This window comes from Micropterus salmoides, unplaced genomic scaffold, assembly GCF_014851395.1.
Source record: "Micropterus salmoides isolate LMB-PRFRI ecotype aquatic unplaced genomic scaffold, ASM1485139v1 Ms_hic_scaffold_7, whole genome shotgun sequence".
In the NCBI taxonomy this organism is placed as follows: Eukaryota; Metazoa; Chordata; class Actinopteri; order Centrarchiformes; family Centrarchidae; genus Micropterus; species Micropterus salmoides.
Genome location: NW_024044459.1, coordinates 31,173,053 through 31,199,266, shown reverse-complemented (window position 1 = coordinate 31,199,266; position 26,214 = coordinate 31,173,053). Strand labels below are relative to the sequence as shown.

The following is a 26,214-nucleotide window of genomic DNA, read 5'->3' as shown; positions in this document are numbered from 1 at the left end:
TTGTGTTGTGGTGATTTGCGAATTGCTGCTGTTTGCTCTTTAAGGCCACAGTACTAAGGCTGGGAAACAAGAAGACCCAGATTACAACACTGACACCAAGATCTGCAGGCTGGTTGAACATGTTGACACCTACAGCTGCAGCTGCCTGTTCTGCTTCAACTGCCCATAGTCAAAGTGCCCACTCCCACTCTTATGTTCAGGCACAGGCTTCGCAATCCAGCTAATTTAAGAGAATCCGATCCCTCAAACTAATTCTTTGTCACATGAACATGAACATACCTTCTTCAGTTCTATTTATACTGACTTTCTGGTGAAAATCCTTGATTTATACATCACAATAAATTACACTAAACTAAAATTTGTTCATATGTAATGCAACTAAATAAAGTAACATATAATACTATAGCATCCCAGGAGTGTCGTACTTTGACTGGCTGCACCACAGTGAAAGCAGCACAGTGCAGTGCAAAAGAAACCGTTTGAATCGCGTGTGCCTTAATGTGTTAGCTGCATTCAATATACCCATATTCTTTTTTGCTATTGGTAGCTTTGACATTCAGTAGGGTAACATGGGGTAAGACGCCCCCCCACGGTAATTCTAACAAAAAACACAAAATGTCGCAATTTTTTTTTCTTCTGGCTGCCCCTGGTATCACTGAACTAAAAATGTCCTCTGTTTCATCACAATTTTTGAAGTTATTTGATCAAAGCCATTCTGACCTAAGTTGATCTAATTTTTTTGTCATATAAAATAAGCTGTAATTTTTTTATCGTGTTCTATATATATATATATATATATATATTTGTGTGTGTGTGTGTGTGTATATGTGTGTATCTCTGTGTGTGTGTGTGTGTGTGTGTGTGTGTGTGTGTGTGTGTGTGTGTGTGTGTGTGTGTGTGTGTGTGTGTGTGTGTGTGTGTGTGTGTGTGTGTGTGTGTGTGTGTGTCTGTGTGTGTGTGTGTGTCTGTGTGTGTGTGTGAGTATATATATATATTTTGTGTGTGTGTGTGTGTGTATATGTGTGTATCTCTGTGTGTGTGTGTGTGTGTGTGTGTGTGTGTGTGTGTGTGTGTGTGTGTGTGTGTGTGTGTGTGTGTGTGTGTGTGTCTGTGTGTGTCTGTGTGTGTGTGTGTGTGTGTGTGTGTGTGTGTGAGTATATATATTTACATTAAGGAGAGCCTTAAGATAAGTTATGCAGCTGTTTAGAGAGAAAGATTTTTATAGTTTTTGGTTAAAGTAGTAAAATGCTAGATTACTATGTTTGGGGTAAGACACCCCCATGGTCGGCGTGTCCCTTTATGGTTGATTGTTTGTAAGTTAGATGTTATTTGGACATTGGATAGACCCTTTAGCCAACCAACAACTTCATAATCAGAAAGTCTGAGGTTATAAGCTCACATATGGTCACATTTCTAGCAAGCTAGCTAGCTGGCATGCACATATTTTACCTCAGACTTTCTGTTAATTAAGTTCCTAGCAACCTCACTATTTAAAATCTGAGAAATAAATTATAGGAAAGCTAATAACATAAGGCAAGGCAAGTTTATTTCTACAACATAGGCCTATAATCCCCTTGCTTTCAACCAGCTACTTGTAGTTTATTTTATCTGTAATTTGTAATCAAATTTATTTGTCAACTGGAAGTTATTTATTTAACTTTAAATTATGTTACCCTAAGCATGGTCATCTACAAGATACAAAAAACCCTATAAAATATTATTTTATGTGTCAGCAAATAGTCTTACCCCACACTACCCCATGAAATTAATTCCACTAGACCTAACAATAAATTATTAGACATTAATAGACACTGATGGAGGACTCACACTGTTGTCAGGCTACCTTAAGGATATGTGAACGTGTCCCACAGTTATACAAATGGTCTTTCCACTCTTAGTTTGATTTTTGCAATCAGCGCAGGGTTGTTTAGAGATAGCCTACTTACCTGGGCAACATGGATTCAAAAGTATTCAAACTCACACCCTCCCTGATGAAAACATTTGGCCCCTATTAGAGGATTATCGGTGGGCGTCTTCAGTTCAGTGAAATCGTCGAGTGAAACTTTCAAACTGTGTTTTTTCTCAGCTAAGATCTTAAGATGACATGAAGGTTTGGGAACGTTCCAGTGAGAACGATCATGTCTTAATGACGCATCACATAACTTTGGAATTCCTCTATTCCATATGCAAATTAACCCCCCCCCCCCCCCCCCACCGTCTATATGTACAGTATATAAAATATGTATATAAATATGTATTATAATTTGTGAATGTCAACTAACCTGGTTAGTCTTCCAATGTCTTTCAATATCAGTCTCTGCTGATATATTGTAATAAAACATACATGATATATTACTGTAACAAGAATGCTCGAAAATAATTGATTGCTTGATAGATTAGGTACAGCATTAATTAAACCATTATTACCAATAAGTTCGGGCGTATTGTAATTAGGTTTAATTCGTAGCATCTCTTGATGATACATTATTTTGTTCATGGCCCCTCCACTGTGCAGTAACCTGTAGCTCTGGAAAACTCCACAGTGAGTGACCTGTTCCTACCACCAAAGGCCACATGATGGCGCTGCTCTCCAAATAATTGATGCCATTGGTGGAGTTTGACCTGGGTGAAGGTTCCCTATCATGGGCTCTCCTATATTCATCATTTCAGGAGTGTTTTTCTTTCTTACCTAAAGGTGACCAACCTACATGCTCCTTTCATTTTGCATCTCTCATGTGCAGGGTGGCATATGAAGCTGGTGCATGAGCTTGTCTGATTAAGCCAAATTAAAAGCATACCTTGGGTTTGAAAAAAGGGAGAGTATTTAATGCTTTATCCTTAACTCCTCCACATATCTTAAATTAAATCACACATTAAATCACTTTATGGTCTCCTTATAATCCTATGGTTAGTATTTTGGACTGGTACAGAGGTTCATATTTACAGACAGGTCTACCTTTACTTAATTACAACATCATAGTGTCATGAAGTATTAATTTCTTATATAGAATATCTTTTTTCTATATTCTGTTTTTAAATCTGTGAAGATCAACAGAAAGCAGCAATAGTTTTTCAGCAATGCCAAGGACTTCACTGTCTGTATTTATGTACAGGTACTTTTTAACATGGTGTCATTTCCAAATAAATAGATAATAGAGAGTAAACATGTGGTGGATTGGATGAAACTGTGTTCGTGATGGATTTGTTTAGGTAAAAATGAAACTTGTGCAATTTGTTCAATTAGTTTGTATTTTGTGCAATTTAGAAATATGTCTAGAGTTACAGATATAAGTAATATGACAATAAAATAATATTCTATCATTTGTTAATGCTAATGTGACATTACATAATCCCATTCAAACCTGTTTGTGTAATTATAGGCCTACCTGGAGAGAAGCTACTCCATCCCAGATGGTGTCAAGATATAGCTAAAACTGAAACAACTTCTGTATCAGAGTCAGATGTATAAGTGCAGGAATTTTACATTTGAGGGTGGAAGTAACCAGTGGGGCAGCAACTTTTATTATATAAAACACTATATATATATATCCAACAAGAGGTTCAGAGAGGCAGAGCCTTTATCTCAGGAGTTTGCAGAGGATTGCTAAAAAAAAACTTGTTTTTTCTACCCATTGCAGGTACATTATTTTGTCAGCAGATGGTAGTGTTGTCCCATTTAGCAGTATTTTACATTAACCTGTGTTACATGAAAGCCTTGGACATGCATCAGTTAACCATGTGAAGCAACAGTAATCTAACAAACATCCATGAAAATCAACTATAAAATTTAGATTCCGATGATCTCCCTGCTTAATTTAACTCAACAAGTAGTCAAATAAAGGGGAAAGCATCCTTGTACTGAAAAGGTGCAAAGACCAGCACTCCATGAAAAAAATGTCACCAAATCTGCTTACAAAATAATGATCAGGGGTATTTAAAGACTACAAGCATAAACTGTCCAGTAGTACTTGTAAATGTTAAACAGTAATTTGAGAAGATCCCACCCTTCCTAATTCCTTTGCTGATTTGAGAGGAGATATATTGCTACTCCATTCAACCTGCATCATCTGATACCAATATTGCTGTGAATTTTGATGTGATATTGAGATTCTCCTCTAACACTTATTTTAATGGATTTGATCCAAAGTATTAGAGGCATGCTGGCTATTATAACTGTCTTCAGAAATATCTGTGGAATGTGTTTCAAAGCAAGCATGCGTAAATATAAGCAATTCTAACCAACCACTTTGGAAAGCATACCAGTGAGGCTATTTGGGTTTCAATCTATAGCCAGTGTTATTAATTAGACACGTTTTATCATTTCTGACAGGAACAAACATCACTGAACTCATAGTTCAAGCAAAAATACTTTGAACTAGAAAGCCAGTAAAATAAGCTGCAGAAAGAGCAGACAATTTTTTAACAAGGATGTACTTTTGTCATCTAGCTTTCTTACAGTTTCAGACACTTTAGCAAACCTCACTATCATGATGCTCTCCGTGAAGACAACATTAACCACAGAAAACTGGTTGCGATATACACAATTCGAGGAACCATAGTAATGCTTCTACCAACATTTTACAAGTTCTTCTATGCTAACCGCATCTTCAATATTGCACACAATACATAGCTATTACGGTTATGCATAGTTCCACATGTAGCTCTAATATTTTAAACTTGAAATCAGTAATCTCACTTCTTTCAATGAAGAGGAGTCAAACAAGGAACCATATCTTCACCCAGCCAGGTTTACCTCACCAATAAATGCTTTGGTATTTCATACTTTTTAATCTTTGGAAGATATATTAACACCGAAATAAACTGATATACAACTAAATATAAGACAAATATGTCTGTGTAGAGTGACTAAATACAGTAAATATCAAGCTTATCACTAAAAGTTGCAGTGTTTATTTTTAGTATAGTTTAATTTATATGGACATTTTTTCCCTGTGTAGCTGTCAGATCTGGCCGCATTCATCTGTTCTCCTTCCTGCCCTCCACTCTGATGGATTAGTTTTGATTTTATCTATGACGGACCCCCAATAGAATAAGTAAGTGTAACCACTGAGTACATTCCTGTACTGTAATTCACGTCATCTTTTGTGCTGCATGTTACTGCTTTTACAGTTTTAGTGCCAAGGATGTCAGACTTCTCCCTGAATGATTTAGTATGATGCCGAGATTTGCATCTGTGAAAATAAATATCTCCATACAATGATGGTCATGTCTGAAAACAATTTTGGGGAAGAGTGTGTTTTTTTTCTTCCCTTTTTAATGTTAGTACCTTATCCAGCACATATTCATGTAGTCACTCATGGGTGAGCGGGGTTTTATTTTGAAACCGGACACCGGAAGTTTTAACATTTAGATTTACTGAAATTGACACTTTGGGTGATTTTCAACGGCTATCCATACAGGTGCGCCTGGACATTTGTGCGTAATATGCGGGCAGAAAATAATGCGTGTTTATTACGCATGATGTTTGGAGGCAGAACTGCGCGTCTACAGCAGAATGGCTCTGCATCTCACACAATGAAAACCGTGGAACTGGGGCATGAATTGACTTTAACACAGCGGACAAAATAAGCTGGTGTAGTCTGTAGCAGATTCACGGGGATAAAACGACGTCTTGGTTTTCTGCAATAACACAGGATAACTGGAGCTGCGGGAGGTGGGTTTGAAGGAAGACTTCAGTTTTAAGGATAAGGGAAATCGTATAAATCCCAGATGTGAAGGGACAGGTGCGTTTCGAGATCTGCAACTCGTTTTTTTTTCTTTTTGCAATCTGTTTTGTCTTTCGGCCGGAGCCTGTGAAATGCAGCCTCTACCTGACAGATGTGTGGCACCTCAACTGCAGCCTACAGGTCTGTATCGCCAGAATCAATTCGTGCGTGTTGTGCATGCTACGAAAACGTTCCGTATGAGCCTTAAGATGTAATAGTATTGAGAAATCATTGAAGCAACAGACACAGTGTCCCTTGCTTTGCATCCATTGAACCTGAACAGCTTTCTATGTGGAAAATGTCTGAGTGATATTCTGTCTGCTAGGATTATGATAGCATCTGGCTATTCATGCACACTGCTCTGCCCTCTCTACAAAAATCTAATGACAGTGACAATTATTTTGCTGCTGAAACAGCTCACAGGCATACACATTTTTTGTCATTACACTTTAAGTAAACAGAATTGCCAATAGGTACATGCCACTAATGGGACTGAACTGGTTTGGTTTGTGTGTCACCTTCTCTGAAACAGTGCATGGCTGCTGAAAAATAAGAATGTGTTTACTAGTGTGTTTCTGCTCTTCATCTTTTGTTTAGAGAGCGTGTCCTGTCTACCTGCTGCTTATCTGCTGTGGTTGCCTGTGGAGGACTGAGACGGCTAGAGCTGAAAATCTCATCATCATCATCGTCATCACCATCATCATCAACAACGTCTGCCACTTCAAACACAACAAGACACAAGAGGACAGAGGCTGCATTTGGCTGATCAAAATCACAACAGTCAGAAAGTACCTGTAGACGATGACTCCAGCAGAGCTGCTTGCTTAAAAGCAGCATGAGATAATTCTGGACTACCATATTAATTGCTGATTCAAGCTTTTCCCATTTGGTGGTGATGAAAATGTACCAGTGTTGTTGTCAGTTGACTGACAGGGTTGCAGTGCTGTTCTAGGCCGGGACATAGCCAGCAGCTGAAGCACAGACACCACGAAGAAGATGGCTCGTCCAGGATCAGGGTTGCTGGTACCTGTCAATGGTCTGGGGTACCCCCCTCAGAACCTGGCCAGGGTGGTGGTCTGGGAGTGGTTGAACGAACATGGGCGCTGGAGGCCCTACACTGCAGCGGTTTGCCACCATATTGAGAATGTACTGAAGGGGGATGCCCGGGGAACTGTAGTTCTAGGACAGGTGGATGGCCAGCTCTCTCCTTACATCATCGACCTGCAGTCCATGCACCAATTTCGACAGGACACAGGTAAGAGACATGGCAGTTTCCTGTCTATGTATACAGATGTCACAGATATGCACATATTTACGCAGTACTTCTAATGTCTTAAATATATCAATAAATAAACAATATTTGGTTGTCCTCACCACACATTATGTCATATTATCCCATTGGGACTGATTAAAACAGAGCCAGCCTTGATGTGGTTGCTAGACAAATCTTATGTAACTTTCAGGGGAATAAGTGAGAGTCCTGAATCCCCCATGTGCTTTGGGACTCATGTTGATGAGCCACAGGTTGAGCTTAGAGGCGCTGCAACAAACAGGACACAAAGCACCCAGATGACTCAAGTGTAGCAATAATTTATTCACATCGGGAGTGTCTTTATGCGGCTGCTGGAATGTCATGACCTTGCCAAAGGTCACCATTGTCAAGGGGCTGTGCATTCATCAGGCGAATGAGTTCTGTAGCTTATTGCGACACTCCCCACTCTCCTCAGATTATTGTATTTATCGAATGTGTTGTCATTCCTTTGCAAAAATGTCAATCAGTGGTTTAAGATATAGTTATTGTATATGTATATGAGTATAGTACCATGTTTCTGTCAAATTACCTCAATTTATTTCACCCCACACAAAAAAGAATATACAGTTAATGTAAAAAGTCAGTTATACATTAGACATTGAATTAATATCCTACTATGCCTAAACTACTGAGTGGTCAGTCAAAAATGTTTTCTTTAGTTTTATGTTTATGTGGGTTCTGTAATAGAGCACGGGACCTACAATATCTAGACTGATGGCTCCATTACCTCTATTAATAATAATAATTATAATAGTAGTACATGACATGTCGCTTTATAGTACAATCCACCCTCCACAGCCTGTTTTGGTTGACTAATTCTCTCTGATGACTGTTACCTTTTTAAACATGACCAGATGTTTTTGCTGTACTCCACCAAGGCTCAACACACACTCTGTGTTTTTCATTTTGTGTGGATTCACCTTCCTGCTGTCCCAGTGGTTGAAGTGAAGATATGGGGGAGGTTTTAGACATCTGTTAGAATCAGCCATGGATAAATCTCAGCTTCTTGAATAATTCTTCACCTCTGATTCAGCTACATATCTCTGTGTTAGTGTCATTTATATATCAAGTTGCTCATTGTGACTTTTGTGTTGGATGATCAAGAGATAGGTCATGTCTACAATAAAAAAAAAACAATGTTTCATCATCTCCATTGATGATGTGAAGCAAAAAGAATAAAACTCTCATGTTAAAGCATTATGTAACATCACAGCATCCACAGAGGTACATCGGACATACGGAACGGGACCTCCCTGTGCATGGTGTTAGGGCTGAACAATATGGCCAAAAATGTTATCACAATAAAAAGTTTCATATCTTTTGATATCGCTAATTATCACGATAAGTATCAAATCGTTATTTCTTTTGAGTTTAAAGGCTGATTTTTGCTCCTGGGGTAAAGTTGAAGAAACCTGATGGATAATTGTGGTTTAAACTCTTCTTGTGGTCAACACCTGAGGCCAAACAGTGGATCACTTCACAAATCTGAGGTGGGAGATTCAAAACAATTCTGATAAAATCTTCAAGAAATACGCATGAGTAAAATCAAGTAAAAGCTTTTTTTCAGTCCTTTTTCCTCAACAAAATCAACATCTTAATAGAAAAATTAAGTCCTAATTCGTGTATGATTCAAGTGAATAAAATCAAACATTTATTGAATATTTATTGAGCATTTGTTATATTGTTATAGCGATAAAATTATATCACGATAATTATTGTTATTGTTTTATTGTCCAGCCCTAATTTGTATAATGCTAACTTTCATTCATTTGCAATGGTTTATTTACACTTGCATCAATACATATTTCTGGATTTAGTTGGCAGTGTTATTCAGAAGACAGAATATAGTCTTATGGCTGTCAACAAAAATCAAAAACACTGTCAAAATGCAATGAAATGGATAAAAACTTAATACTCACAACTGTAATATGTTGTGGTCACGTATGTGCTTTTGCGTTACACTGCATGTGTGGTTTAATCTACAGATGTCCATTCAGGCTATACATTCTGTGGTATGTGGCATTGGGCAAAGCTGTGTATACTTACCCCTTTAAAAATAAATATGAGCATTAAATAAATAGTAATGGATGGACATGATGTTTTATGGAAAAATAACATGTCATTATCCTGCTCTGTTGCTACATAAAGTCAACATGCTTTATTACACACTGGTGACCCATTTAGAAGAACATTTCAGTACATTTTAGTTACTACATCATTAGAAAAATACAAACATGTAGACACCAGACAAGGACAAGTATTATGTTTTATTTGGTCTCTATTATATCAAAAGGGCTACATAAAGAAATGAAAAGCAGATGTAAGGCCTATTGAAGACGTGAAAATGCCTGGAGCCTGGAGGATATGAAAAATATATATTGAATGAGCAATGTATGTATTGGCTCTACATATTTTATGTATAAACAGTATATATCACTTGATACATCAGCGTTTTTCTATTCTTTATGAAGAAAATGTTATTGTAAGAATTGCTGAATATGAGCATGGCAGCATTTCTGCATGACTGTCAGGAGGATTGTAGTATAAGTTGCTGCCTGGCAGGATTTCTGCTGTTCTTGTTGGTGTTTTCCCCTCTGATAGAACATAACACAGAGCAGCACATGTGTCTGGGGTTGACTGGCTGCGAGATGAGCCACTGAGCCGTTTGTCAGCCATTACCACGGTGCTGGGGCTAGGCCTGACGTTTATCGCTCCTCATTGTGCTGTTCGGTGTGTTACCTTCCCTCTTGGCTGGGATAAACCTGTCACAGAGGGCCTGACGGACAGCAGCTCAGAATCCCAATGCCTCCTCTCCCTCCTCTTTCCTCCTCCTCTGCACACACTCTTCCTGTCCCCAAACATGGGCAAACCTCTGCCAGCCATCGATCCGATCTCCCATGAGGCCCAGATTCCTGGTTGTTTTAATGTGGATTTTGATGTATTTGTTTCACTTCTGCTGTTTGCTATATTTGTAGCTCAGCAGGTGACCCGCAGTCACTTTCTCTGTTGCAGGCTTATGGAGTATCCCTGTGGGAAAGCCCCATTTTGTCGCGGAACCAGTGATCTCATCCTCTGAGGCTGTGTTTTTGGCAAGAGCTGCAAAGGGAGTTGAGTGTGCTTTGCGTCGTCAGTGTGTGTATATGTCCTTGTGTCTGCACATGTGAGTTTGCTGACGTGTGTGTGATGGTGCACTCTACCAGCTGTGGTGTTGGTGTCCTGTCCCTGCAGGCTGTGTGGGGGTGCCCTGCTCTCCTGTGGGCTTGGGAGGAGCTCTTGTGGGTAGAAACCAGGCAGAATTACTCCGACTAATGAAATAGCAGCTATAGTTGATCTCCGTGGTTCCCTCTAATCAGAGCACCATGACGACAATGCACGCACCACAGACGATGCGGCAGGGCCCCTCTCTGTGGAGAGCAACCAAAACACATCTGCATTTAGTTGTCATTCAAAAACACAGGGCATGGAGTTCGTACTTCAACTACTGGAGAAGAACACCAGTCTGTGGTGAAATCCTGCACCCCAGTGCTTTGTAGATACAGTATAACTGAAGGCTTAGAGGCGTATATATAGTGTGGATGAATATCTGGCTGAAGGCAGGGAGAGGATTGGCTCCTGGCCAAGGAGGATCGATCCGTTCTCCTCCCCAGAGGGGCTTTTGAACCTCTAAACACTGCTGTGGACTGATCCCCTTTCACTACACCTACTCCTATAGCAAAACACATGGGCTTATCCGCCATTTCCATCATATGCCAACACTTGTGGCCTGTCTGATGGATTTCACACTGCAGCTATTGCCTCTGCTGCCTGGCTTTTAAGTATTTACCATTTCTATATTTTCTCTTACAATGGAGAGCTGGCACAAAGCAGAGAGGCCAGCAAGTGTGTTTTCATGAAAGGTAGCAAATCAGTGATGATTGCTAAATGACAGATGTAACATCAGCACAATTTAGAATTTAAATAGTATTCTTAAATGAGGACAAGTTTTGTTGGTTACTGTTGTGGCACTTTGATCATATAAAGAGAAATTGACTTCCTAAGTAATCATTAAAGGACAGTGAAAACATCAAAAGACACAACACAAGAAAAATTCACTTGTAATAAATATATAACTTATTGAACTGATGAAATTCAATACTATTTTCAATTTGGTGCAACTCAAGAAACCCGATCAGTTTCTCAATAGCATCAAAAAAAGAAGAAATTTAAGTTTTAATGTGACAGCGCCTCCTGTGTTAGTGTTCTCCAGGGGGCACAGTGTTTTGGTACTGGCAGATGATGTTGGTACTGTAATTTCATTGGTCCAAAATCTGTGTGTGAAAATAACGACATCACTTAAGTCCCAACAGTTGCATAGGCAGTTAACCAGCTGGGGGGGCAACTTTTTCTTTTATACATATGCTCTACTTGCAGAGTAGAAATACTAACCTACCAATATGATGTGTCTTATCAATGTTGTAAATGGACAGACTTTTTCATTAAAAAAGCTCTAAAAAAATGAATGTACGATGTCTGCCCTGCACTAAACAGCAGACAGACATAGTTATCGATTAGCTAGTGAACATAGTGGAGCAGTTAAAGAGCCAGATATTTCACTCAGGAGTTGGTGGAGAACAAAACAGAGCTATACTATAAATAAATAAGTAAATATTGGACTTACATTGACTGACAAACGCTACTCCAAAAGACTGCGGATGTGCTGTGGATGAAGCTTAGGACCTTTTTTTACCACATATATGTGCAAAAACTGTTTCACCCAGATAGCAAAATATGCACCATAGCTGCAGTATCATCAGTTTACATTTTCTTACACAAAACATTTTTAGTTAAACTCGAAAACAAAAGAGAGAGCATGTTGTTGTGTGTGAGTCTATTCTGTTTGTGTTTCTGTAGTTATAAAGGCCATTACAGTTGCTCAGTGCTCACAGTTGTGAGATGGCCCATGTGTGACTGCAGAGATAACCCCTATCAACGGCTTGTTGGCTGCTGTGTTGCTGGAGCAGGGCTTTGTTTGTTTTGGTTCCAGAGGCGTGAGAACCTCCTCTCCTCCAGCCTATGTCCCTCGGCTAACAGCCCTCCCTGACTAATTACAAAAAAACCCAAAGACAAAGAAAGAGATGGTCATGTTCTCACATCTGTTTTGTATTAAACTGACAAACAACAGAAGCTGTGGTTGTGGTCCGGATACTGCCTGTAATCTTGCAAGGCATATGTAATGCCAGACCACGTTTGGTAATGCAGAAGGCAGTGCTTTAGGTTTTTGTTTCCTTAATGTAGATTAGCATGTAGTAAATGTGTGTGGGAACTGTTTTGGTGGCCTGTGGGAGGAAGCTGTAAAAAGGATTCCCGCTATGTACGTGCTAAAGGTCAGGTGCTGTATGCATCAGCTCTGACTGTGAAATCCCACTTGCGTCAGAAGAAAGCAGAATGAGCTAAGAGCGAAGCCCTAAAGGCTGAACAGAAACGTCAAGAAACAAGTAGGGCTATAGAAACGAGACAGAACCGGGAGCTTAGGTGCAACAGTCATGTGTGCATACATCAGCGTGGACAGAGGTGAGGAGAGAAGAGGAACAGAGGGAGAGGTGGAGCGTTTTCCTGATGGAAAGTGACAGTCAGGTTGGAGGGAGGGGTAATAACACTGAAAAGACCTTCAGCTGTGCACATTCCCCTGCTCTTTTACTCTCGCACACATACAGCTCTTTGTCTTTTAGTCAAGCAATTACTAAAATATATCAAGTTAAAAAGCAAGCAGCAGCAAAATAACATTTTTTTTTAAATATAATTATTTACAAAAAGCTATTTTCATCACTGTTTAGCCTGTCAATTAGTTTTTAGATTTTCATAACTTAACATAAGTCTGTGAAATATCAGAGAATAGCGCCACCACAACTTTCCAGACCTCAGGGGTTGACGTCTTCAAATGACTTATTTTGTCCCATGAATGGCCCAAAACCCAAAGAAATTCAGTTTACAATATATCAAACAGAAGAAGTTTGGTCATTTTTCTTGATAAATGACTGATTTATCAATATATTTGGAATCAGTTTTCTGAATTAATCCAGTAATCATTTCAGCAATATACCTAATAAATACTTTGTTTTTTCTTGTAAAGCATCAGCTGCTATTCCCTCTGAAGAATGACCTTGTTCTCAGGGTTGTAGTGCTTTGCTCTGCTCTGTCCACATCCTTATTACGTTACTGTGATGAGCAGGCTGTGCAGCTTCTGGCAGCCTCTGGTGTTGGTAGCAGAAGCGCCTCTGTACGTCTCCTTTTTACTTCTAATCCAGCGTGTCACCACTTTTAACTTCTAAAGTGGATATCTTACTCTTTTATCAGGGAAGCAGCTTTAAAGCTGCTCTCTGCGCCTCTTGCTTATCAGGCCGGTCTGGGAGGTCAGTCAGATCATAAGCTGTCGTCTGCCTCTGCCCATCAGCCTGCTGCTGCTAGAATAGGAAAGAGGCATCATCCCTAAACTGTGCTTGGGTAAACTATCCCTATCCCTCTCTCCTGGTTACATTCATTGACAGATCTCTTCTTAAAATGTGTGTCAAATTCTCAAAGCATTCTTACTCTACTCTCAGATAAATGTCACTCGCTTAAAAAGCAAGCGACAATAAAGGGAATGTTGAATCATCTGTGATGAAAAAAAATTGTTTGCATAGCTTTACAGCACACGGGATATTTGTAGGGTGATTGATGGGTAGCTGTTGTGGTGAATAGGGACAGAGTGTTCTTGCTGTATCAAATGTTGTGTCTTTGATCTACAGGAGTGTGTGGTCTAACATTTACAGAAAGCTCAGTTTGAGTGAGACCAGAGCTGCACTGACGCAACTCAAGCTGCCAGCAGTTGCAGTGAGCCAAGCTTTGAGCTCCCTTGATCACTCTCTGTAAATGCAGAAACAGAGCATGGGACTTTTTGTTTTGGTCTCAGCATTTTCACTCGTTTTACCAAAAAAAAAAAAAGCACTCTTAGCCTACTTCGGCGCAGTGGCAGCATGACAAATCACTAAAGCCGAAACTGGGATGGCTTTCTCAAAAGCATCTTAGTGGTAAGACATTCGTCATTGTTCCTGTGTAAGGCACTGTAATGGCCAAAAAAGATCTTCCAAAAGTCTGAACACACAGGCAGGAGTCACATCTTTGCTATACTCAAAACCTGCGTGTCAACAACCAAGTAACTTAAAAATCCTTTCATTACATTTTGTTTTTCACAGAGTACACTGAGACTATACTCTCCGTCTACAGTACAACTTTATTTAGTCCACATAGGGCAATATAGAAAGAACTTATTATACACACGAAATGCATACTAAATGAAATAGGGGAATCCATTTCCAGCTTGAAGGGCTACTTGATGCTAATGTTAGAGGAAACTTTTACAAATCCTTAATAATGCACTTTTTTTTGCTAGCGGCGTAGCTCTAGGGATAGCGATCCCTCAGACTTTTCATCTAGCAGCATCATCAGATCAAAATTTGAATCTGTCTAGTACTTTTTGACTATATAAAGAAAAAACTAATGACTTTCACATCTACCTCTGCCGTACTTTCTGTTTGCATCGACTCATTTGGCAGTATATATGTGTATAGTGCTTATTAGCAAATGTTAGCATGCTGACACCAAAGTGGAGAACATGTTAAAGATTATGCCTGCACATCAGCGTCTTAGAATTTGCATTGCTAATACATTAGCCTTTGGCTTAAGGCACAACATACAGTAAGTGCAGCCACTAGCATGGCTGTAGACCCTTGTTATAGTAGTCTCATAACATATCAGGTAGTGCAGAAAGCATTAGTTGATTATAAGAAAATCTTCACAACAACAATTTTAAATTGGGAATAGCTTTTAAGTTGTATATCAAGCAAACCTCCCAGCCACTCACTGGTTCCAGCTTCTCAAATGTGAACATTTGTGAATTATATCGAAATGTATTAAATAAATATGGGGTTTTGACAGTTAGTGAGCTATTTGAGAACAACGCCCTGTAATGGGCATTTTCCACTGTTTTCTGACATTTTAGAGTCAGAATGTTTTCAAGCTGTAACTTCTTATAATGAATATAATCATCAAATGTAGCCCAGATGCCAACTGTACTGTAATTCAGTAAATGATCCAATGCTAACTGCAGCTGTATTGCCAATACAGTGTTATACCAATACCCAGGACATGGAGTAATGCAGAGTTGTTTGTGTTCTGAATGCGCCATCATAGGCTTTCCTGTCTAATAGAAACGAGAGGAGGAATTACTGCAACAAGGCATGAGACGAGCACACGCATGCACACAACAGGTTCGCATTCCCTCACACTCCTGCTTTTCAGCCATACAACAACAATCACTTATTTTGATTGTTTGCAGCCCGGGCGCTCAGCAGAATGTCAATATGAGTCTCTCTCTCACCCACCTCACACCTCCCCATTTCTCTGTGTCACCTGTAAGTGCTTCTAAATCATGGTTCCTGGTGGAAGTCCAAGTCCCGTGACTGGTCACTGTGAGGAACATCCTGCAGTAGCGTGTGAGGTGAATAATATTTGCCAGGAGCTCCTACTGCCACTGTTGCTCCTCGAAAGAAGTACTCACTAACCCTCACTTTTTCTGACATTTCAGTATTAATGAGAGCTTTCAAACCCTCTAAAGATTTAACTCAAGGTGAATTTTTTATCAGATGTCAATGGTAATTCTGTCTTTCGTATGGATGCATTCAGTCAGAGAGACATTTGTCAATACAAAATGAAATGAAAGTTACTACAACAATATCTTTTTTGGGTTGAAATGTTGTTAAAGGCTGAATATGTACTACTTCACATGTAAGCCTTATCCATCCATCCATCCATCCATTGTGAACCGCTTATCCTGCGTACAGGGTTGCAGGGGGCTGAAGCCAATCCCAGCTGACATCGGGCGAATCGGTACACCCTGGACAGGTCGCCAGTCTATCGCAGGGCCACACATAAACAAACAACCACTCACACTCACATTCACACCAAACCTTATACAATTAATAAAAAAAGATCTTTACACTTACCAGAGATATTTCTATCTGGGAGCTTGATACTTGTAGCAGATTCATTATTCCAGAAAAAATATAAAGTATGAGCTGAAGTATCATTTTGCTTAAAGAAATTAAAGGGTTAAGAAAAACAAATCTGATATTAATGCGATGGATGTGAGGCTCCAAGTTATCATTCCCATCCTTGTCCTTCTTCAGGTTGTGAAAAAAGACAATAGAAAATCAAATTCAAAATCAATTATGCTAGATCATTTATGGACTTACCAGGTGAATGTTTCCCACTGAAGATGTGTGCTGCATCTCAATGTAAGCTACTGGGGGGATAAGCTATAGAAAGGTGGGAAGAACAGTTTATGTCTTCACCACAGTCTGTGGTCATCAGTTGCTAGTTTGTCATGTGTCTTTGCTTTGTCTCATAGCTAAGCTGCTATCATGTGAGAGACAGTTCCGAGAGACTGGGTGATGCAGGTGAATGGTCCAATCAGATGTAGGCTACAGTGTCTCAAAATTTTAACTAAAATATTAACTCTGCTATCAGCTTTTCAAAAGGTAGAAAATTGGAGTGTTTCCTGAATGCAAATAATTGGAGTCCCTTCAGTGTGAATTGTGCTCAATATGTGAGAATTAGCATCTCTGGAAAAAGATACTCTGCTTAGAATTATACTTTGTGTCTGAAAACAATTACCTTGTTACATCTACTCCTTCGCCATCATTGAAAAATCCAGAATTTGTTAATATCTAACTATATTTTTCATTTCAAAGGTTTAACTGGTGGAAACAAGATGTCTCCTACTTTACTGTAAAGTCCATTCTCAGTGTTTGTGCCTTGAAGGGTTCAAGGATTTCAACAAGCCTCTGGCTTAGCATGGATCCAAAAATGGTGTGTTTGGTGTGGTGTACAAGTTTAAGCCCTAAGATTCCACTCATCCCACCTCATATGAGTGCAACATAAATTGAAATTTCAAAGTTGACCCTCACCTGTTCTAGAGTAATTAAGCATTCTCATAAAACTATAAAAGATTTCTTCATCATAGTTCCATATAAATTATCTTAATATCGTCATCTGCTTGAACTGAACTACACTAGACATCAAACTTTCATTATGATAGAGTATCAGAGTGCCAAAAAGTAGGGGTCCACCTTCAATACACAGTTTCCTACAACACAGTGATTCATATTTCAGCAGCTTTCTGTTCCTCCTTCACCACAGCACAAGTGATGATTTCTGAAAAATGGATTTGTGAAATAAGTTTCTCTACTAGACTTGACCCTCAAAGTCAATGTACCACCATTACACCCCTGCATGCTTTGATAAAGCCCTTTGGACCTGTGTTCAGGCTTTAAGCTCGATAAAAGCTTTTAGCGATCCTACAGCAACTTTCCAACGAGGACATGACCCTGATTTTATTCCAGCCTCTGACATTTAGCCTCAACAAGCACAAGTTGGTTCCCTGAATATCCTCTTAATAGACTTAATAGTCACATTTTGAAAAAGGGTACATCATACAAATACGGCAGTAAGAAATAATTGAGCTATTAAGATGAGCTATTAATAATAAAAAAAGAATGTCTCTCCATTAATTTTGTAGTATGAACACAGAGGAGATGTGATTACACTTGTGATTCAGCAGGGAAAAGGTCTGGCCCTAATAATAAAAACTCCTTGGGAAAGTAGAGCATAGTTAAGGTGAGAAGTGTTTGGTAAATCCATTACAATATATGTATAAAATATCTCTCCTGGCAGGGTGGTCAAATCCTCTCTGACCTCTCTCACACCATGTCCACTTTGCTGCTGATCAAAGCTGACCAGTATAGTCTGGCACAGTGACAATTTACTGTAATGTGGCCAGACGTTTCCTCAGATAAGACCTGACTGTGTCTGACAGCCATGAAGTGGGTTATAAAAGCCTGTCTCAGCAAACTCATTTGCTGCATGCTGTTCAGCTCAATGAGTCAGACTCTTATTTGTCAAGTGTAATATTCTGAGCATTTTTTCCCTCTTGGTGTTATGATGTAATTTGTAAGAAACTTGTACCCTTGTTGGTATATCTCTGGGTATGCACTGAAGCCAATAATGACCTTTTTTTGTGTATAAGGTCCAATCCATTTTGTGTATGATGAGTAGATGATATCCACATAACCACCTACAGGATATATGGAAGTGAGTCAGAAATGTATAACAGCTGAAACCACACAATGAGAGATGAGGAGGTGATCATGGGGAAAACTTCTTCCTCTTTCTACAGTGTGACTTTCTGCTGCCGTTGTTCAATACGTTCCGAGTGTGTTCAGTGATGGTGCAGTAAACATACACCTCCAAAGAGTGTGATTTATTTTTGATACCGTCATGTAGCAGTTAGTATTGCATGTACGATGTGGCAGAGGTCACCTGATGGAGAGCCTCAAAGTCTCCTCTGACGTGGCAGTGCCATCAATCAGCTTTCCGCTGAGCAGGCAAAATGGTTTCACTGATGTACAGTCTGTTGTGCTGGTGTGACTGCTGACATGAAATATCATGTGGTCACAGATGAGAACTGCAACATGTTAGGCTGTGGGTTTGTATATGTGTGTGCTTGTTTTACTGTATTCATGGGGTCCAAAAACCGGGATCCCACTAGATTTGTGGGGTCTGACAACTTTGTGGGGACCAAAATGCTGGAGCCCACAAGTTTAAAAGGCTGTTTGAGGGTTAAGACTTGGGGTTAGTGTTAGAAGTATTTATGATGGGTAAAGGGATAGGGAATGCATTATGTCAATGAGATGTCCCCACAGGGATAGAGGAACAAACCTGTGTGTGCGTGCGTGTGTGTCTGTGTGTGTGTGTGTGTATGTGTGTGTGTATGTGTGTGCGTCACTTGTGTGTGTATTAAATGAACAGCGTAGGAGTCTGCGATGCAAGGTCAGCTGTAGGGCTAAGTGATGTCTTTGGTGTCAATTGCAAACATCACAGTATTTAAATTGATATCACATTAATGTCACAATATATTTATATCAATATTGTACATTTTATAAAATATAGTCAAACTGAGGTAGAAGGCAATCAAGTATTACATGACACAAGGCTTTCACACGTTTTTTTCAAAATCAGCATTGTCATCATCCAGTTTTGTGAAAAATTAAAGCAAACTAAGCGAAACTGTGGCGTCTACTTGCAGAAGTAAAACTTAATTTTAAGAATGACTGGGAAGTGTTTTCTTGGAATTTAAAAAACTTTCTTCTACTAGAATATTGGTTATTTTTGGGCCTTAATTATCTGGAGGTATGGAAGGTAAAAACTGAACTAAAAATTTAAATATACAAATAGAAAATTATGTCAAAATGAAAACAATCCAAATGGTTTTCTTACTTCTGATCAGATAGGTGCTTTCCATAGTTGAACCAGTGATATATATTTGATTTATATGTGAAATAAATAAATAGTAGCTTTTCCTCGTAAAAACCATCGCTTCATAGTTTCATACAACTTGTATCTACTGAATTCTGCCTACTGTAATGTATAATACAAGCATGGTTATACAATCATAGTAGGTTCACACACAACATTTTTAATCAAGTTGACATCTATTAGTTTTATATACCATACATGATTTTTGTCAGGGTGAACTTCATTAAAATCTCTATTGAGTTGTGTTTACCCTCCACAAAATTAAATATTATTTACACATGTTTTAATTAGTGCAGTAGTTTTGAATGTTTGATACAAATTTTTGGTGACAATTGTTTATGTTACAGGCATCTGATTTTTTCAATTTTCACATTTGAGAAGTGCTTTTTTGCCATTTTGTTTTTTAATACGTTGTGCAGGATTACTTGGCAGCACTTTGTTCAAATTGGACTGCTGCCAATATAGAAAAGCTCTGTAGCACCCAGGCATAAGATGTCATCAGTTGGCAGCTGTCAGGGAGGGGAATAAATGTTTTGATAAAATAAAAAGCCTATCTAATGCACAGGGGAGAAGCAGGCAAAAATCCCAGAAAATTAGCAAATGTCATACCTCAGAAATGTTGTCAAAAGCTGCATCGACGCCATAAGCTGTCACTGTTTGCAGTTTTGTCAGACTGTAAGCCAGATTCTTCTGTTGTTACTGGAAAGAAGTTACAGGAAGTTAACATAGCAGGATTTTATTTTCCATGTGTGAAAGTGACTCCTCACTAACAAGAAACCTGTTTCACTGTAACCCTGACACTGTTCCTTGGTATTGCTGGTCTGTGTCATGTGTATCCAGGGCTGCAGGTTTGTGTGTGTGTGTGTGTGTGTGTGTTATATCCCTGCTCGGAGCTGTGCCTCCTTTACTCCCTTGCCCTAGCTACGGGACGGCACGGCGCTGACACGCTAACGAGGTTCCTGCTGGACGTGATGAGGCTGAAGTGGTGTGAAGTGGAAGCGATTGTGCGGTGAAAAACACATATGCACGCACACATGCGCGCAAACTGATAGTCACACACACAAAGTGAGTCAGAGAGCATCCTTGGCAGAGCTGGAGCTCCTCAGCTGAGGACGGTCACGACATCTACAGAGTCAGAAGGTTGTTTCAGGGTCTGTTGCTTCACTGCAGTACAGTAGCTGGCAGGTAGACAGGAATGTAACTTCATTTTCTCTAGATGTTTTTATACACTCTGTCTTTTTTTTTGTTACCCCAGTAACTGCAAACGCTGCACAAGCGCACGGTAACTGGCTAGCTCCCCGGGCCAGGGTGTGGGAGAGTTTGGAGAGTTGAAGGGGCTGAGGATGAGGACGGTTGCAGTGGGAGTTTAGCCACTTTTCTTCTCCACTTTGTCTTTCTGGCAGCAAAACTGTATTAGTGGGGCCTGTATTACTGCAGTGTTCACTTTGTAGGCTCAGGCAGAAGTGAGACATCCCCTTTTTTTATTGTTATTTGGCAAAAAACCTCCACTCATCACATGCCTCCTATCTACTACCTCCCTTCTTACGTAGTTTCATAGTGTTTCTTCTTCTTTTTTTCTCTCCTTCCCTTTGTCTGGCCCTTCCCCATCAGTCTATCTACCACCTCCATCTTGATTCTTTACTCATCCACCTTTCCTCCATCCTTGCTGTTCTCCCTTCCTTCTTTCCTCTGTCTTTTGCTCCTTTCATTTGCTCCTTTCCTCTACCCCTTCGTTTCAGTCCTTTCTTTCTCTCCACTTTCTTTCCTACTCTCGTGTCCTTCTTCTCCCTCCTTTCCTCTCTGCTCCATCAGTGTCTCCCTCCGTTCTCTCCCTGCTTCCCTACCCGCGGCAGCTCCCCCGCTTTTGTTCATCCATCACTTTTGCCGAAAAAAAGGACGAGGACGCTTAAGGGAATCCAAGTCGCTATTCACTACTGTAACTCATTGTAAAGAACTGCATTCTGGGAAAACGAAAGTGTCATCTCAGTATAGAAAATGAGCTTTAATGTGTGATTTTGTGAGAGAGAAGCAGTGGCACTCCGATATTGTTACATATAATGCTGTTAAACCAGCTTAATGCCAGTCTGTCATCCTCATTATTATGGTCTCTGATCTCTGGGTATTCTTTAATGAGCAGATAATGCTCTTACAGATCTCTCCAACTTTGATGTACAAGTATGACAATGCTTTTTGAGCAGGAGAGTTTTTACATCTTAAGCCTCAGTGGTACCTGCATTTTAATGAAAACTTTGCTTCTTATCACATTCATGGACTGTAGTATAAGATCTTTTTGAGCCAGATGTTTTCTCTCAGTCGCTGATACATTTTTAACCACGTTGCACTGTTCTGTCTCTTCATCATCTCTAATAGCCAGCTTGGGTTTATTGTTTGTGAAGGCCTTTTTGGGAGATGAAAGTCCTTTTTTTCAAGCTGTGCTCTGGGGTTTATGTGAAAACATCAAACGCGCTTCAATTATTTTATCTCCCCCATAGAATTTATTAGCATATTCATTATGTGTTCACTATTCATATGTAGGATATTATGAAGGCCATATGATGATAATTCATGTTTTGTGCCTACACTGATGCTAAACTGGTTACAGCTCTGTAGGTCTTTTGTTGGAACATACTGTATGTCGACAACTTCCACTGACTGTAAAATAAGAAACGTGTGTTAAATATTGTTGGGAGGAGGGTTTATATGGATGCCTGTATTTATGGGTATTATGAAGTTGGGGAGGAGCAAGATAACTTTATAATACAAAGAAATTCTTCAACAACACGGGTGCAAGGTGCAGCATAGGTTGGGGCGTCTTGTTAAAGGTACCAATGAGACAGTGAAGTCTGGACCAGGTAGCATAGATTGAGTACCAGATTAAAAATGGTTAAAGGCTTATCAAATGCCAAAACACTGCACAAGACTTGTTAATACTCACAGACATCTCTGGGAAGTGTCTTTAGTTGCAACGATCACGAGGTAAAAATACAGCGTTCACATTTTAAAGTAATCTACCGGGAATGTGTGCTTGCAGATATTTGATTGGCTACAGCGAGGCCTTGCATGCCTTGATGTTGCATTGCGTTGTTGTGTCGATGAATGAGAGGGCTGTGTTAAACGAAGGTTAAAATCAAGGGCAACTAGACTTGGTTGAAGATACTAGAAGACGTTTCGTCCCTCATCCAAAGGACTTCTTCAGTTCTGACTGACTAGTAGGGAAACTCAGCTATTTAACCTCAGTGGGGTCGTTTGCCAGGATCATTGATACCGCTGGTTCGTTAGTGTTCCTGGCTGTTGTAACGACAGTCGTTATGGTCGTTAGGCCAAAGACCACACCCCCAAGCACAAGAAAAGCAATAGTGTAAGCAGTCCAATGCAGTGAGGAATGCACAGACCTATATATTGGGGAGACTAAACAACCACTACACATGGCTCAACACAAAAGGGCCAACTCCTTAGGTCAAGACTCTGCAGTTTACATCTAAAGGACAGAGGACACTCGTTTGAGGACCACCAGGTGCACATTTTACACTGAGAAGATGGATAGTTTGAAAGAGGTGTCAAGGAAGCCATCTACACCTGGGTTGAGAAGCCGTCGCTCCGATGTGCGCTCACTGTGCAACAAACTGGACCAACTTCAGCTTCTGGTGGGGAAAAACAGAGACTTTTATTCATCTTCTGTTCTGTGCTTCATGGAGACGTGGCTGTGTGAGCTGATACTGGACTCTGCGCTGCACCTGGCTGGCTTCCAACTGTACAGAGCGGACCGCGACACAGAACTCTCCGGCAAAACAAAAGGTGGAGGTGTCTGTTTTCATATTAACAATGGCTGGTGTACCAACGTTACAGTGATTCAGCAGCACTGTTCTCCTAATGTGGAACTTCTTATCATCAACTGTAAACCGTTTTACTCCCCCCGTGAGTTTGCTTCCTTCTCTCTGGTTGGTGTTTACATCTCGCCGCACGCAAACGTGCACGAGGCACAGTGCATACTGCCCGACCAGATACTGTGTGTGGAGCAGACAAACCTGGACTCCCTTGTTATTGTTCTCGGTGACTTTAACAGGGGAAATCTCAGCCAAGAATTCCCCAAATACAGACAGTTTATAAAGTGTCCAACCAGGGAGGGGAACACTTTGGATCCCTGCTACACCACAGTTAGCAGTGCCTATCACGCAGTCACACGCGCTGCACTGGGACACTCTGATCACGTGATGGTCCATCTGATTTCTGCTTACAGGCAAAAACTAAAGCTCTGTAAACCTGTAGTGAGGACATCAAAGAAGTGGACTAGTGAAGCTATTGAGGATCTTCAGGCATGTTTGGACTGCACTGACTGGGACGTTTTCAAGAAGGCTAACAACAATCTGGATGAGTTTACAGAGGCTGTGACGTCCTGCATCAGCTTCTGTGAAGGTACATGTATACCAACACGCACCAGGGTGAGTTATAACAATGACAAACCCTGGTTCACAGCTAAACTCAGAAAGCTATGATTGGAAAAGGAGGAGGCATTTAGGAGTGGTGACAGGGCCGGGTGCAGGGCGTTAAAGTACAGGTTTAGCAAGGAGGTGCGAGAAGCTAAATGACTGTACTCAGAGAGACTAAAGAACCAGTTCTCTGCAAACGACGCCGCTTCTGTCTGGAGAGGGTTCAGGCAGATCACAAACTATAAACCCAAAGTCCTCCACTCCATAAACGATTCTCGCCTGGCAAATGAGCTGAACCAGTTCTACTGCCACTCTACTGAGAGTCAATCAGACACCATCCCCCATGACTCCTCCACTCAGCTTCAGCCTCAGTCCACCACTCCCCCCCCCGCAAAGCAGCTGGGCCTGACTCTGTCTCCCCATCCACCCTGAAGCACTGTGCTGATCAGCTGTCTCAGACATTTTTAACACCTCACTGGAGAGATGCCATGTGCCAGCCTGCTTCAAAGCCTCCACCATCATCCCTGTCCCCAAGAAACCAAGGCCTACAGGACTAAACGACTACAGACCTGTCGCCCTGACCTCTGTGGTTATGAAGTCCTTTGAACGCCTTGTGTTGTCCCACCTAAAATCCATTACAGACCCACTCCTGGACCCCCTGCACTTTGCCTACAGAGCCAACAGGTCTGTAGATGATGCAGTAAACATGGCCCTTCACTACATCCTCCAGCACCTGGACTCCCCAGGAACCTACGCCAGGATCCTGTTTGTGGATTTCAGCTCTGCTTTCACACCATCACCCTGGCCCTGCTGCAGGACAAGCTCTCCCAGCTGAGCGTGCCTGACTCCACCTGCAGGTGGATCACAAACTTCCTGACGGACAGGAAGCAGCACGTGAAGCTGGGAATACATGTCTCTGACTCCAGGACCATCAGCACCGGATCCCCTCAAGGCGTCGTTCTTTCCCCCCTTCTCTTCTCCCTGTACACCAACAGCTGCACCTCCAGTCACCAGTCTGTCAAGCTCCTGAAGTTTGTGGACGACACGACCCTCATTGGGCTCATCTCAGGTGGGGACGAGTCCGCCTACAGGTGGGAGATCGACCATCTGGTGACCTGGTGCAGCCAGAACAGTCTGGAACTCAATGCTCTGAAGACAGTGGAGATGGTTGTGGACTTCAGAAAGAGCCCAGCCCCACCCTCCCCCATCATCCTGTCCCCAGTCACCACTGTGGACTCCTTCCGCTTCCTGGGTACCATCATCTTCCAGGACCTCAAGTGGGAGTTGAACATCACCTCCATCATCAAAAAGGCCCAGCAGAGGATGTACTTCCTGTGGCAGCTGAAGAAGTTCAGCCTGCCAAAGACAATGATGGTGCACTTCTACGCCGCCATCATTGAGTCCATCCTCACCTCTTCCATCACCATCTGGTACGCTGCTGCCACTGCCAGGGACAAGGGCAGGCTGCAGCACATCATTTGCTGTGCAGAGAAGGTGATTGGCTGCAATCTCTTCTGGACGCCTCAAGGATTCTGAGGTGTGCAGGAAAGATTGCAGCTGACTCCTCCCACCCGAGACACAAACTGTTTCAGACTCTCCCCTCTGGCAGGAGGCTGCGGTCCATCAGGACCCAAACCTCTCGCCACTAAAACAGCTTCTTCCCATCTGCAGCTAGCCTCATTAATAAGTCAGGGGTCCCCCAATGACACTCCCCCCTTGCAAATGATACAAATGTCTCTGCACATGTAAATACTGTTTCATCTCGTGTCGGGCACAGACCTGGCATGTTGCACATATTTGTTGTTGATCTTTGTTGTTGTATATTTTTATGTTGTCAGTTTATATATTTATATGTACACAATATTCTCTTCCATTACGTTACTTCTGCACGGCACAGACCCAGAATAATGCACATGTATATATCTGCAACGTTGTTCTTCCATTCCATATTTATATATTTTTACATTTATTTATGTCAACTGTATGTTTGTCTACGTGTAGCACCTTATCACCACAGCAAATTCCTCGTATGTGTAAAACACTACTTGGCAATAAAGCTCCTTCTGATTCTGAATAGAGGAGGGGGTCTACGCCACCCCTTATCCCCCACTTACAATGCGGTCCTTTCATCACTTCCCAGGAAACTCAACAAACGTAACCTATTGGCCTCAGGTGAGGATGTAAACTATGGTCGTTCAGTCTTGGCCTCAGGTAGTCCTAACGACCATAACGATGTTCGACGTCGTTACAACAGCCAGGAACACTAACGAACCAGCGGTATCAACGATCCTGGCAAACGACCCCACTGAGGTTAAATAGCTGAGTTTCCCCACCACTCAGTCAGAACTGAAGAAGTTCT

General features: G+C 41.0%; 1 protein-coding gene across 2 annotated transcripts in view; it reads left to right on the top strand.

Annotated features, from left to right (window-relative positions):
* The first annotated feature begins 5,373 nt into the window (after positions 1–5,373).
* Positions 5,374–26,214, top strand: part of dtx1 (deltex 1, E3 ubiquitin ligase) — a 49,223-nt gene continuing 28,382 nt past the window's right edge. For both annotated transcript variants that reach the window (XM_038703106.1, XM_038703105.1), the window contains exons 1-2: positions 5,374–5,867; positions 6,324–6,981. In XM_038703106.1, the coding sequence (XP_038559034.1) occupies positions 6,723–6,981 (259 nt within the window). In that variant the 5' untranslated portion in view covers positions 5,374–5,867; positions 6,324–6,722. The remainder of the gene's footprint in view (positions 5,868–6,323; positions 6,982–26,214) is intronic.